A 15,095-nucleotide genomic window follows, 5' to 3' on the forward strand; every position below is an offset into this window, starting at 1 on the left:
TTATCATATACAATTAATATAATTACTCTTGTATAGTCAGTCTATGTTAAACTTAATTAGTTTATTCGAATGTCAAATAATTGAACATAAAATAGATTATTCAACTAAACACTGCAGTTCAACTATTTTTACAACTATTTAATTAAATATTTTGTCTAATGTCTGAATTTCTGTAATGATTTCCTTTCTGCTTATTAAGCATTAGCCCAAAAATCTACCTTTTAACGTTAAACAGATTGCTATAATAATAATTATGTCCATTCTTAGCTTTGTTATGAATATTGTCATAATCTTTGTTAGATATTTTTTACATTTTAATAAATTTTACGAGATACTTATTGTGATAAATTATTTGCTTACCACCATTACCTTAGAAGATAAGACCGCTTTGCTTAAGTCTAGCCCTTTCCCAAGTTCTATTGGACTTTTATTCTAGTTTCTTAAGCAAATTGAGGTTTGAACCCGAAATCATCGTGTTCCGCTGTCACGTACCACCACTAGGCCTGTTGAAGTGAATTGAATCATAATTTAATTAAATAAAATTAATTCATAATAGGCGTTTTCAAGTGCGAGGCGAATTCGCTAGTTGCTACACTGCGGGTTCCGTTCAAGTACCTAGCCAAAAGATAACAAATCACTTTATTAGTCACCAGAAATACAGTGTACCTATGACCAGACATACATCGTCGATGGAATTACGCCACGAAAAAAGTCTTTCCGTTTGAACCATTTGCATTCGAATAATCCTTTAGATTCATAAATTTAGTTCACCTGTTCATATTAATCTCTACCTATTGTTTTTTATTATACCTGACTACGAATGCAAAGGCATCTCGTACTTTGGACTTCGGACCGAACTTTGACGGCACTTAACCGTTCGTCGCGTTTCCTGCCAATGCCTACCCCAAGGTTACGAGGTGGCAACTTGTTTTTAGATTTATGGGTAAGTGCAAAGTACATCATTTATGAGTGCTATTTACGAATTACATGGGCTGGTACTATATTATGATTCATATGATTGGCAGGTAGACATTGGAAAAGCGCCGAACCGTGAACCGTTCAAGTATGTGACTATTGTGCGCATGCGTTTGCATAGTCAAGTAGGTTCTAAATCTACTTATCCACGGTGCGTCGCGTATCGCCGGTTCGATCTCCGCATGGGACAAACATTTGTGTGATTCACAAATGTTCTGAATCTAAGTGTCTCTGTATTTTGAATGTATTAAATGATTGGAATATTTGTAGAACCCTCTGAGGGGTTTTTTTTAATATAGGTACATAGAAAAATAAGAAAGATTCTACTCTGCACCAGACAGTATGGGAGCATTCGAAAGGTATCCGTTAGTTAAAAAATGTGTAAGTACGCAACACGCTTCTTACGCATAAGATTACGTGCGTCTGTACAAAAGCAAATAAGGGCTATTTTTTTCAAAGAGAATATACATATTATGGTACATAAAATTATAAACTGGTCTCCCGGTAGCAGCACAAAGCACGTGGGAGCAGACTCGCTGCTCAAACAAAGGTAGAACTTAGACCGTTACTTGATCTTCTCAATGAAGCCCATTGAAATCATTATTTCGTTATAGGTATAACTTAGTAAGTAAAGGGTGAAAAATAAAAGGCTTATTGAAATATAAAAGTTTTTTTACAGAGGCAGGTGTAGTATATAGGCCATGTTGGAGGGGCAGACCGATCCCGCTGCCCAAAGGGGAAGATCAGGATCTCTCTCTTTGTGCGTTCGTTTTTAGTTTTACCAACATATTCAAAACGTGAACAAAAACGGTATTGACATCCAACAATGTTTGATTTTGCTAACGACTTATGCTGGGGTCGGCTTCAATTCCAACCACCGGTTATTAACATAATATGCCAAGGAATTCGGACGGAGAACAATGAAGATTTAAATTAAAAATAAAACTAGTTTAAATCGATTACACCATTTATCTATTTAACATCATAACTAGTACAAATTTAATAAGACCTTAGACTAGAAGATTCGGTTAGTTTAATCACACAAGTATTCTAGGAACACTGCTTGATTTGATTGTAAACAAGTAAAAAATAACGATCAAATATATACAGTTAAAAATGTACAACTTGAATAGAACAACCTAAAACAATTATATTTAAATTGGACTATTTCTGCCGCTTGCATCTGAGTCTACAAAGTACTGATCTTTGAATTGTTCAGTGTCTTCGTCTTCTCCGTAATAAAAGCCATCACTATCGTCTTTATAGCTATCATCTCGAGAACTGTGTACCAGTTTACTGCCTTTCAAGTCTGGGTTTTCTGCCAATACTTTTGCCTTGTACTTTGCATAAGCCGCTCCATAGTTTTCGACGTCTTCTTTCCTTACGCAGTTGTCATCGTAAATGTCTTCTTCGCCTTCGTCGCTCGATAGCTCCTCTGAAAATAAAAGAGGTTTGTTTGTAATTTTTTTTAGATAGATTTTGAATTGCATAGCATTATGATATTATTTTCATTTTACATTTTGTTGTCAATACAATATAAATGTTCTACGTGTAGGATTTTTAGGTATCTAGCTGTGGAAGAATTCAAATTTGTTTCAGTTTGTATAAATAAATTATAACACCAGTAACATTTACAAAGAACCAGGAAAGTTTATAACAGTAATTAACGGAGTTACGTAAATATTTGGTTTGAGGAAAAATCTTTAGAAAATATTATTTCGCAGAAGTTAACATTTCGAAATTATTTTAGTTTTTCCTTAACTTAGGGATTTAAAATTACGTCATACACAATATTGATTGAAATACTCCTCGTAGCACATAACCGCATAGCATCCAATAATTGATTTAAAAAAGGTAAACAATCTTATTATAGAGAATCTAAATCTTTCTGTTTGTTTTTACAAACACATACTAAGTAAAATTATTTCAGGGGTAGGTATATTTGGTTTTGTATCTTTTGTTTTTTACTCGCGTTTTTTAATGATGTTTTAGACCAAAAGACAACAAGATTATTTACCCTCTTTTAAGAGTGGAGTGTCGATAACGCTTTTGCCGAAAACTCATTCGGTAGACACTTTCGCATAAGGATATTATTATGCATAATATGAGTAAGATATAGTTATTAACTAATATTAAACATTAAAACGGCTTTACCCACACAAATGCGTATTTACTGGTGGTGCCCGATTAGCCCATGACGAGTCAGATCAGGGCCGGATTTAGTGGAGGGCAACCGAGGCGAAAGTCCCGGGTCCTCCATAAGCAGGGGGATAGAGACTTCGGAAAAAAAACTTTCAAATTTAAACTAGTAAACCTAGTAAACATCGCTTCCTTTGATATTTTATTTTCACCTTTACCTTTACCTACAGCCATTTTTTACCTACAAATTGTTCATTTTATTTGGAAAATAATTTGGGGCAAGGGGGCCTCCACCCCTTAGTTGCCCCGAAGCTTACTCCTAAATCCGGCCCACAGCCAGATTGAACCAGCCCCTCCAGCACAGACCCAATAACCATAATTTTATTTTAAATAGTCAAGTACCGGTCGGAGTTATGACACAGGGGGTTCTGTACAAATAGCCTAAAAGTAAACAAACCGGATGATCGATAAACAATCGGCACTAACAAATTTATCACCGTAACAACGCTGCTTAAACTCGGCAATTAATAAAGGCAGAATAAGGCAAATTAATCTTTTAAAATTTCAACTCTAACTATAAGCGGTTCATGCGATCGCACTTTCTGACGGACCACGCCAGCTTATGATAACGACTCAGGTCGGGTCGAAGCCGTGGCTTTAGTGTATAGTTTTCAAAAAAATATAAATGGCGGATTCATAATAATTTCATATTTAAATAAAAAAAATAGTATAAATGTCTAAAATTTCCTATTAAGACGTGTGAGTAAAGCCATATTAATGTCCAATATGAGTGTCTGTAGGTATGTCTTACCCATATCAACATTCGCCATGGCATTGATCATATCCTCAAGCTCTATGCTGCTCTGCTCTGAGTCAGGATACTCGTTCCTCCAGTTGTTCTCATCGTTGGAGTCATCGTCATCATCACACTCACAATCCGAGCTGAAGGGGTCTTGATATGAATCTAATAGGATCTCTGTTTCGACGCTGTTTGGAAAGGTATACAGTAAAAAATATAAATAAAGGACTTAAGACTACATGACACAATAATGGTGGAGGAAAAGGGATCTCATCACCCTCAGAACTACCAGTGCAGTCCAGCATTGTTTGAGACTGTATCAAATTCAAATATACTCTTTGATTACAATATTGGGCGCAGGACAGGAGGCTTCCTGACTGAGTCTTGTAATGTTTTACTTTCTTTACAAAATGCTTGAACAACTTCAAAACCAGATTTACAGTTTCATGTAAGTAGTATTAAAATTTGTTGGCTAAAAAATGCTATGAAAAATTGTGTCTGATATGCAAAAGGTAGTTGAAGAGTTTTAAGTAGCACTTAAAAGTAAATATGAGGTAGTTTAGATACTATGTCCAATAAGCACAAGACCAAGAGTAAAACGAGAACGGGAAGTTTTCATAAGCTTAGCAATGCAGTTGAAAGTTTACAAGGATGTATAAATTATCACTCTTACCTAACAATATTATCTATCATTGACACATCAAACTCCTTTTTATAACTTGTGTACAGATCATAAGCGTATATAACATCTCCTTCCTTGTCATCCGTTTTCTGAAGGTCTATGAAATTATAAACATTGCTATCCTCGTTGCTGTCTTCTTTCACCCCTCTACTGCAATTAAGGAGTTTGTAACGATTCTCTGTTGTAACCTCCTTGCGTTCTGCCCTCATTTTTTTTATTATTTCTGCGGCATTGATTTTTTGTTGTTTGATATCTATTTTTGGTAGGACATTTTTCACTTGTGTGGTTTCCTGGAACAATATTAATTTAAGTTAAGAGTATGGCGGTGTGTAAATTATTTTTCTATACATTTAAATAACATTCTAATAGGGTAAAGTGACAGTTGAATTAAATTTACATTTACGAAATGTGCATATATCAATTGCTTATTGCAGTGGTGATTAATACTCACACCTTTCCTACATACAAAGGGCATGGGTTATTTATAAGCAGGTATTATTAGAGAGTGAGCTAAATTAAATTCGTGTTCCTTCTTAGAAAGAGGTTTCTGTTCAATCTTAGGGAGTTTTTGGCAGGTTAAAAATAGATTTTTTGATTTGAATTATGGTAGATATACAATGAGTAACATATTAAACACTAACATTAATACATAAAATATGATGCTGTGTAGAAGAAGTTGAAAGTGTGATCAATTTTCTTGCAAAATTTTTGATTCTGCCTTTTTCTCCATTAATTTAATAGGGAAAGCAGAATTTCGTTTTCTAGGGACCTATCGCAACATCTTGAAAATTTACTTTTGCGGCGAATTTGCAGCGAGCCATGAAACTGCAAGTTTTAAAAACTAGATAGACACACTGGTCTCTTATCAGCTAAAAAAGCCGCGTGTATCTGACTTTCTTTGTTTAGGCGGGACGGTAATCACATAATTGTAATAGAACAGTGTTTTATGACTTAAAACCATTCTACTAAACTATGTTAAAGTCAAGATTAATGTTTTTTTTTTAATAAATAGTACTCGCTTGCAACAAATGGTTACCTGGCTATCAACAGTTCCTCGAAAAACAAACAGGGATGGTGATATTTCCTCGGAATCAGTTTTGATTCGTTTACACATAAGCACAAGGGCATCTTGAGGGTTTTCTTCAAGCCGCCGCTTCACTCTTAATACAGTCGAGGTAGCCATAGTATATTAATTTATTAGTGACTATTAAGCTCTAAAAAACGGCATACATATACTGTCTCACCACCACTGACAATAACTGACTGACAACGGTATGAATGAAATTTGACATATAGTAACGTATTGATTGACCATGGGAATGAAGCATTACTAAACATGACTAAATATTGTTATACTCTTATACGGCAAAAACTTATACTGCTGTCTCTTTTTTCTGTTATGCTTTAAAAATGAAATTTGTAAGTGAATGTTGCCAGTTTTGTCGACATGAATCGGTTGTTGTATTAAACTCAGTCACTTATCATTCAAGTTCATTGTGTGTCTGCCTTAATTCACATATCGTGAAAGGAAACGACATTCCGAATTTATAATCTATCCCGTAGAAAAAGTAAAGAAAGAAAGGCCGTGCCGTAGCGCTTCATAACTTCATTATCGAGCGTTCAGCGTTCGCATTTCGTGAATCATATTGAAATTAAAAATGTGTCTGTAGACGCGAGATCTTTTATAGTGGTTTTTACAATTTATGGATAATCTTAAACAATTCAATACAATGGCTTCAGAAGATAATTGGAGGACCCAAGCCTTTAGGCAGAGTGTTGTGTCGAAAATGTGAGTAAAACTGTACCATTTTGTAAACTTATGGATCTCGATTAATCTGACCTTGACTGGTATCAATAAACAGAAGATTCTGTTCACAAATAGCTGTATGTGATGATAATTAATATTCTGACTTAAGGGGCTACTAATAATACTTTTAAATTCACATAATTCTTGGAGAAACTCTTCTTAAGATCAGCAGGAACCATTTAATTTACAATTTCACTTTATTTATATTCGAAAATATCATTATTTTATTAAATTTATCTAGCCAGTACCATACATATACTCCTTCATAGAAATTGGAAGTACAATATAGTGGTAAAAAACCTAACGGCCCTGCTGGAATCTAATAATTTTGCCATTTATCCATAGTAGTGTCTCCAAATTTATTATAATCCTTCCTTGTTAAGACTAGATTTTGAAGACATAGCTGAAAACTGACGCTCAAAGCAAGTTGTTTCCAAATTATTTAGATAAGGTTGATGAAGAGTCATAATCTGAAAGTTAGAATTCCAATGGATTTTCTTTTATGATGTTATTTTAGATTCCTACTTTAAAGTAATTGAGAGAAAATGATGAGATACCCCAGATAGAGAATAAACAATTTCATTTCAAATTTCTGCTCACTAAATGTTTAAATATAAATCTTATTTTTAAACATTTTCCTCATTGCATTGGGTCACTGTGTGTCTGTTACCTTTTCTATCTGCGTTTGCGAATTTCCAAAACTATTCAAGATATCAGAAGTTGAAAATTTACCAGATGTTGGATGTTACGGCATTTTAGTTATTAAATACCTCGGCAGTATAACCTTCCTATATTCTTATCTGTTCAGCATTCATTAATATTTAGTCATTAATTAAGATATCAGAAGCTGTCTCTCTCATTATGTTATTCATTTAATCATAATTGCCTTTTTCAGTGAGGAGGTGATCCAGCGTTCTGGAGTCCAAGTGGCTCGCAACAGTAGTGAGATGGAGAACCATGTATTCATGAAGGCCAAGACCCGTGAGGAGTACATGAATATGGTTGCCAAACTTATACTGCATGTGAGAGAAATGTGTAAGTATAAATGTAAAATTTAGTTTATTTAGTAGCCAAAATAATATGTTAACAAATAAGTACAGACACTTAAGTTTTAATCATAAGCCTAAATTTGAATATATAATTTTAAGTAACTTAGTAACCATATTTCAGCACAATCAAAACAAAATCAAGGTGCACCAAACATGCAAGGCCCCAATCAGGGTCAGCCTGGGCCTAGTCCTCAAGTCCAGGCTCCACAAGGCCAACCTCAACAAGGGCCCAACAACCAAGCTGGCCTTACACAAGACCCTATCAATGCGCTACAAAACTTAGCATCACAAGGTTCGAGGAATCAGATGATGACCATGGGCCCACAAGGTCAGATGCAGCAACAAGGCGTGATGGGACCCAATCCTGGGATGCAAGGAATGCAAAACCAAATGAACCAGCAAGGACCAATAGTCTCCCAAGGGCCACAAGCCCAGACAGCAACAAATCTACTGCAAACACTAAACCAAAGGCCTCAGATTAACATGCAGCTTCAGAATAAACTGGGGGGAGTCTTGGGTATGGTAGGAAACCAAGGCCAAATGGGCAATAATATGGTAGGAGGAATGGGTGGTATGTCCAACCAGATGGGCAGCCAGCTACAGAACCAACTGGCTGGTGGCATGCAAGGGCAGATGATGCCCAACATGTCTATGCCCAATTCAATGCAGGTGCCCATGAGTGGGGCCAACACTATGGTGGGGCAGATGCCGTGCAACCAGGTGGGGATGGGAGGTCAAATGGCGCCCAACAACATGCAAGGACAAATGTCTGGGCAAATGGGTGAGTCTCTTAGACCATACGTTGTTGATTACTAAAGTAACTGTCCTAAATTTTATACATCAATCATAACCCTTTTTTTAATGGCATACATATATACTCATAAACTTGGTATTGGCAAGTTTTTGTAGATTGCCAAAGACCAAAGTATATGGAAACTCAAAAATTACAAAAAAAAAGGGTGAAAATAAACTAGCCTTCTTCATTTATAGTTGGTGGTATGGGCAACAACCAGATAGTGGGGTTGAACATGCTGCACATGCAAGGCCGCGTGGGTGGCAAGCAGGAGGTGGTGGGCAGCATGCTGGGCCGCGCGGCGCCGCCCGCGCAGTTCCTGCGGCAGAGCCCCTCGCCCTCCGCGCCATCACCCGCCATGCCCGGGCCCAGCCCTATGGGTAAGTACTACACACTTGAGATCCAGTTGATTGACCGCATATTCGCAATCAATTAAGGTTGAGGAAAATGTGACTAAATGTTTTTTTTTATTACGTAGTTGAGCAAAGACGTATTTGACGTTGTAGACATAATGGAGGTCAAATGGAAGAAACAAATTAACAAACTTCAAAATGCTTAATCTTACATCGAAACAGATCTTGTTGATATAGAAATCAATTCCTATGAACATAATAAATCCGGGCAAAACAAACAGACTCAACAAAAAACACAAAAACATAATAAATATTCAACCTCGTACATTTTTTCCACCTAGAACCTGCATTCAGTACTAAGTCTAGCTTCATGTATCAACACAATGCTTATGACTCATGGTACTTTTCCGCGTAAATCTTATAATTATGTTGCAACCAGTCACTGACCTCAGCCGGATGTCAGTGACTTTGTGACGCCGAAAAGGCTTTTGTTTAAAATAAACTTTGTTATTACATGATTCTGATTTAAATTATCTGAAGGTTTGATTTATTTTTATCATTTAGGCATGTTTCGTCTAGATGTTGGTTCAGTCTCCATTACTTAATAAAAAAAAATGTTAAGTCTTCCAAGTACATAATTAGTGTTGTAAGCTACAACTGCTCAAGTTAAGCGATCACAAGTTAAGCTTCGCTTCTTACGGACGTTCACAGTAAAAGCTACACATCACCTATCATGGCGTCTTGTTCCCATACCTAATAAAGTCTTACTGTGATGGATATCTCACAGTCAATGCCGTCAATGCGGCTGAATACTATTCTCAAAAAATATGACTGGAAGCTTGAATCGTTAAACTCAATTTAATCTTCATCTCTTACTCAAGGTGTAATGGGCGCGACTATGACGTCACCTATGTCGTCACTAGGCGGGCTGGGAGCGTGCGGCAGTGTCGGTAGTCCGTCCCCCTCGAATCCTGCGCATCTAGCTCATCATGTCCAACAGCCGCAGAGGTATGATATAAATGTAAAAATTGCCTTCAAGGTGCAATTTTAGCCCAGATTTTCTTAGTATATAAAATTGTTAAGACAAAATATAAGGCTTCACATTTTTACTAATCACCCTGGGGGAAATTTTTGTTATGTTACTAAAGTAATTGCATACCAACTTTTCCAAATAATTTTGCCAAAATGCAAAATCAGGAACTAGTTTTTAAAATGTTATAAAACTGGGTACAGAATTCGATTTTTATTAAACCTCACGGAAACTGTGAAAGCGGGTGAATAGTGAAACATTGTGAGAATTATTCATTATTAAATGATCAATGATGGGCAATCCCGAAAAATACGCTTGAGTAAACCGTTGTATCATTTGATAATGGATATCACCATTCGTACCACCAGGGGCGTGGGTATGGGCATGGTAGCGTCGCCGTCGTCGTCGCTGAACACGCCGGTGGGCGCGGGCGTGGCGTCGCCGGGCGGGGAGGAGGCCGCCTACCGCGAGAAGGTGCGCCAGCTCTCCAAGTACATCGAGCCGCTGCGCAGGATGGTGCATCGGATGGTCAGCGAGGGCGAGAGTGAGTGCTCCCACAATGCGGATCTTACAAATTATACGATTCTTACAAGTCGAAAACATCGTTCTAGTATCATAATTTACTGTATTATGATTTCCAGTCCATTTTCCGTCAGCCAAAATACCAGATGAAAAATATCCTATTCCTAAAATGAAAATATTATGGTGTCTCAACTGTGTACGTTGCTTCTTGTCCAAATTTGATTGTAATCAAAGTCTAACAGATTCCATGGGACTTGCTGACTTACCTGTAACAAAATTTTTTTTAACAACATCAGATGTTGAGAAACTGACGAAAATGAAGAACTTACTGGACATCCTCTCGAACCCGAACAAGAGGATGCCGTTGGAGACGCTCATCAAGTGCGAGGTGGTGTTGGAGAAGCTGGACTTCAAGCGGAGCGAGGGGGTGGTCGTGCCCAGTGCTGGAAAGGTAATTATCAGAAGACTGCTTATGTTGCTACACTTACTGTCATTTACCACTATTTTCTTGTTTTTTGGATGATTTCATTCAAGGTAAGTTCAGGTTCCAGCAAGATTCTGGACTGACTTAATTTTGTTCGACTGAATAAGAAGCTTTTATAATACTGCTATACAAAAAACAAAGTCATTGTCGAGATGTACTAATAAGACATTATTTGCTAATTATAACTTCCCTGCTACGCTAAACTCACATTTCAGATCTTAATTTACATAATTGTACGATCGTTGTTACTGCTCTATCCAGGAACAAATCTTCAATCCTTTATTGGAAGTGGTGAACAACTGCTTGCAGTCACCGCTCGCTAACCACACGCTGAAACGCACATTCGGATCAGCCCTCGACGCCCTTAACGGTCCAGAGATCAAGTGAGTCGGGGAATTTGGATAAAACGTTAAAAAACAATGTTTGATCTGTTTTTGTACTTATTGAATAACTTTAGTGGCGATCAATTTTTTGTAAAAACCTGCAATCCCTTTCAGCTAACATCTTTTTGATCTGAATTTTATAACATTTTATTTCTCAATTCGTAGAAACCTTCCAGTGCCGCAGAAGATCCCGAAGCTAGAAGAGCCAACGATGGAGATTCCAGATGTCTTGCAGGGTGAAATAGCTAGACTGGATTCTAGATTTAAGGTAGGACTGGTTCTATGAAGTAGAAAGAACGTATAATATGTTTTACAGAAAACTTTTCGTTATTTTACTTGTATCGGTGATGGCAAATCCCAGCATTTCAATAGGTACAATACATATGGGTCTGGTTTAAGTCGTCACCAAGATCAATCTGCGCAAATTGCCAAACAGGGTATCTGTTTGGCGATTTGCGCAGATTGCCAGTTATTGGCAAGTCGAGCAAATTGTCTTCAAAGTGGCCAGTGTCACGCGCAGTGTTGTAAAAGTAGTGACGTGCTGGCAGGTGTCGCTGGAGCCGATGTCGTCCCGCGGCGGCGGCGGCGGCTGCATCGCGCTGGTGGCGGCGCTGGACGAGCCGCGCCTGCCGTGCGTGGCGGGCGTGCACGTGGCCGTGCCGCGCGACTACCCGCGCCGCCCGCCGCTGCGCCTGCGCCCGCGCGCCGCGCGCCCGCCCGCGCCCGACTGCTTCCTGGCGCGTCTCGAGCGGGCCATGGACGCGCGCTGCGCCAGGTAACACGGGGCCTGCACGACGGTTGTATGAAGAATTGACAAATCATTGCCATGCATCACAACCAAAATTTGGTTGGCGTTTAGGTTCAGTCAGTAAGAGTCTGACGCTACCCGCATCGGCGCGCGGCTTCAGGCATCCATAAGGATTCTGCCGCTTTACAAAAAAAGGCATGCGTATCCTTAACTAATTAATATTGCTGCAGTCTACTGTTGGACATTGGCTGCCCCTAAAATGTACCACAACATATCCTCCCTGACCTTTATTACGTGCACGTCATTACAGTTAACCATTGGCAACTTCCGCATTAATGACGATACGATCACACGTGAAAACCATTCCCACTAAAACTACTGAAACTACAAAAATTCCATCTCTTATCAAACTTCAAATAATTATCAGAAATTACAACTTATACTTTCTTTCACAGGCTACCAAAAAGCTGTTCAGTGGGCCAGTTGCTCGACGCGTGGGAGATGAGCGTGCGTCAGGCGTGCGCGCCCACACCCGTCTCATACACTCCTGTACCAGCTCTTGGACTATAAGACAAGTGACATATCCTATAACGAGATACATGCGAATGTTTCTCATGGAATTTAAATTATTTTTTTTAAGTTTTTATCGCACGAAACGAAAGTTTAAAATTCAGAAACAGTCGTTTTTTTGGCCAATTTTGGAAAAGTGATTTCAACCAGATTTGTGTATTTTTATCAATGCGCTGTTAGGAAATAAAATAGCTATTTCAATGATTAGTGAAAAATATTGAAATTTAATCTATTTGAAAAAGGTCTTGAATGTCCCGCTCGTTGGGTGAAAAAGAACTCCGTCTCAAGTCAGACCGGAGTTTTACGAATATAGATCCTATTTCTTACCCAATAAGTCTTAGATAATGACATTTTAGATAAATGAATTTTTAATGTCATTAGATAAATGTATTTGAAAGTGAAAACTGTTTCGAGGATTCGACTTACAATTGCCTTTAATGGAAGCAATACGAACACGTTCATTTTAATGATCTAAGCTACAAGGAGTATGAAGAAAAGCCAAGAAAGAGACAGCTATAGTTGTGTCTCTTTCTACTCAATCATGGATTATGACAAAAGAGATAATAGGTACTAGGTGTAACGGATAAACGTGGTTATTTTTTAAATATTTGGCTTAGTTTATAAATAGTCTAATTCCGAGACAAAAAAATTCCAAATAATAATATTTCACAACACTCTGTAGTCTCAAACTAAGCAAAGCTTGTATTATGATTATTAGACAAATGATAAAGAAACTTATGTATGTAGTTCTAAGTATCATACTCCAGAAACAGAACATATTATCATCTTGTCCACTATACATATATTTGTCCTGGGTAGGAATCGAACCCACTATCTCCATTATAGCAGTCAGAGCCTCTAAACACCCGACCTACAGGCCAGTCAATAATAGTAACTCCCGCTAACATATTATTAAAATCATTTTTTTTTTTCTGTAGATAGGTTTTTATTTCTATTCACAGAATTAGTATTTATAAGATAACCACGTTTTTTTCCAATAAGCCTAGAGTTCACCTAATCTCTATTTTACAATTAATTCTAGGTTATATGAGATCTAGATAATCCTAGATGTGTTTTAGACAAATATATTATGAAGAATTAAATAAATAATAATTGATCTGATTTTCACCCTCAAGATATAAAATTGAGATTTTTGTTCCGTTATCGTTTGCCTATAATAAACATGTTATAATACTGGCATTTGATTGCCCACTGCTGGGCAAAGACTTCTTATTTTGGAGAAGGAATGACCATCAATCACTTTATATAACCTAAAACGAATATGTGAACAAAGACAAATCGTTAATGTATTTTATTGACACAGTTTTTAATTTCTGTTAAAAAGACAATGTTATTTAGAATGTTCAAGCAAAATTAAACCTTAAATTTAGCGCATACGGTTCATAACTCATGTAAATCAGACGAACTGTTTCAAAACATAACTTGTCTGGGTCTGATTTTGAACTGTATACGATTGTAATAAGGTTTAATATTGCGTGAGTATGCTAAAAGTTCCCATTACAATATACTCTGTGTGAGACTAGTATTAAGAATAAATTAACTTGATATTGTATTGGAGGGATCTTCTTTATAAAGTCTATATTTTGCAGATGTGATATTTATCTGTGATAATTTGATGGAAGTACAGTTACAATTTTTATATGTGTCGAATAAGAGAATTTCAGGGGTTACGACAGCATAGAGGGTGCATATATGGTAATCGCTTGTAAGGAGTTAGAAGTTTACTGAAATTCTCTAAAAAATCTTTATCCCATTTTATTGCAACACAAAAACCCGGTTTTTTAAAGCACTTTTCATTTATTTTAAACATTTTATTAAATGTGAGATTGCAAAGTTAATTTTGAAATTATCGGTCATTTGATTTTTGTTCTAGAATCCTCTTTCGAAAATAATGTGCTATTTGTTTTTCCTAAATAAAATTATATTCAAGCATGGTACAATACTTGAAAAATAAACTCCTTATTTTGATTCTGTTATTCTACTCACCAGCCCTATTTATTATTAAAAATAAAATAATAATACATAATTATTTGCATCACGTCCCATTGTGCTGAAACATTTTATTCGGGATCAATTTTTAACGATGAAATTGTGTACAGGCACATACAGACATTATGTACAATCGAGAACAGAAATATGAAAACATTTACAGATGTACAAAAATAAAATGTTCACATTGATAGGTAAAAACCCAAGCTATATTCAAGTAATGGCCGAGCGAAACGTCGACATTAGTTGAAATTTTACAGAGCTATGGCGTAGAAACAACTTTAACTAAGACGGGTAATTAAGGTTGCATTTGCCAAATGCCATGACAGAAAACTAACAGCTTTGTTGACAAGTTTGTTCAAGATTATGTATACATGATTTTTACACACCAATGAACAATATACGAAAAAAATGATGTACCTATAGTTTGAAAATGAGTTCTATCATCGGGTAATTGAGTTCATATTTCTGAACGCGATTGTAATTTGTATTTTTATATTTTTCCACGGAGGTCCCTTTTTTGATGGAGTGTTATCGATGTAATTGTTGTAAGTGTATCGAGATAAGCAATAATTTTCTTGTTTGTAATTTTAAATAAAATGTAAGTTAACTGTATGCTGTTGTATTATTTTATCGACAATAGTTTTAACTTCCAAAACTTATTTATGTATACTATGTTGCCAGCATTCATATTTATAGTAACAGGAAGTTGCAAGTATCAAAACCCAAGGATATAAAGTGTCATAGACAG

At 36.7% G+C, this 15,095-nt stretch overlaps 2 protein-coding genes across 2 annotated transcripts; one reads left to right on the top strand and one right to left on the bottom strand.

The window, feature by feature from the left end:
- Positions 1-1,930: 1,930 nt before the first annotated feature.
- On the bottom strand, positions 1,931-5,916 carry LOC113501196 (probable RNA polymerase II nuclear localization protein SLC7A6OS). The gene is made up of 4 exons (XM_026882262.1): positions 5,632-5,916; positions 4,587-4,885; positions 3,926-4,101; positions 1,931-2,410 (listed from the first exon to the last, which is right to left on the bottom strand). Exons 1-4 carry the CDS (start codon positions 5,776-5,778, stop codon positions 2,130-2,132), a joined length of 903 nt encoding a protein of 300 aa, XP_026738063.1. The 5' UTR covers positions 5,779-5,916; the 3' UTR covers positions 1,931-2,129.
- Positions 5,917-6,048: 132 nt separating this feature from the next.
- Positions 6,049-14,959, top strand: LOC113501192 (mediator of RNA polymerase II transcription subunit 15-like). The gene is made up of 11 exons (XM_026882257.1): positions 6,049-6,384; positions 7,298-7,437; positions 7,573-8,232; positions 8,442-8,624; positions 9,479-9,605; positions 9,996-10,171; positions 10,446-10,600; positions 10,895-11,016; positions 11,182-11,284; positions 11,565-11,791; positions 12,220-14,959. Exons 1-11 carry the CDS (start codon positions 6,299-6,301, stop codon positions 12,332-12,334), a joined length of 2,094 nt encoding a protein of 697 aa, XP_026738058.1. The 5' UTR covers positions 6,049-6,298; the 3' UTR covers positions 12,335-14,959.
- The last annotated feature ends 136 nt before the right edge of the window (positions 14,960-15,095 follow it).

This window comes from Trichoplusia ni, chromosome 15, assembly GCF_003590095.1.
Source record: "Trichoplusia ni isolate ovarian cell line Hi5 chromosome 15, tn1, whole genome shotgun sequence".
NCBI classification, from domain to species: Eukaryota; Metazoa; Arthropoda; class Insecta; order Lepidoptera; family Noctuidae; genus Trichoplusia; species Trichoplusia ni.

Bases quoted from the DNA above. Each gene is read 5' to 3' on its own strand.
- LOC113501196 (XM_026882262.1), bottom strand. From the start codon at position 5,778: ATGGCTACCTCGACTGTATTAAGAGTGAAGCGGCGGCTTGAAGAAAAC. The intron at 4,886-5,631 runs GTAACCATTTGT...ATATTGTTCCAG, and splicing joins GAGGAACTGTTGATAGCCAG to GAAACCACACAAGTGAAAAA. The intron at 4,102-4,586 runs GTAAGAGTGATA...CTTTCCAAACAG, and splicing joins ATGATAGATAATATTGTTAG to CGTCGAAACAGAGATCCTAT.
- LOC113501192 (XM_026882257.1), top strand. From the start codon at position 6,299: ATGGATAATCTTAAACAATTCAATACAATGGCTTCAGAAGATAATTGG. The intron at 7,438-7,572 runs GTAAGTATAAAT...ACCATATTTCAG, and splicing joins ACTGCATGTGAGAGAAATGT to CACAATCAAAACAAAATCAA. The intron at 11,792-12,219 runs GTAACACGGGGC...TTTCTTTCACAG, and splicing joins ATGGACGCGCGCTGCGCCAG to GCTACCAAAAAGCTGTTCAG.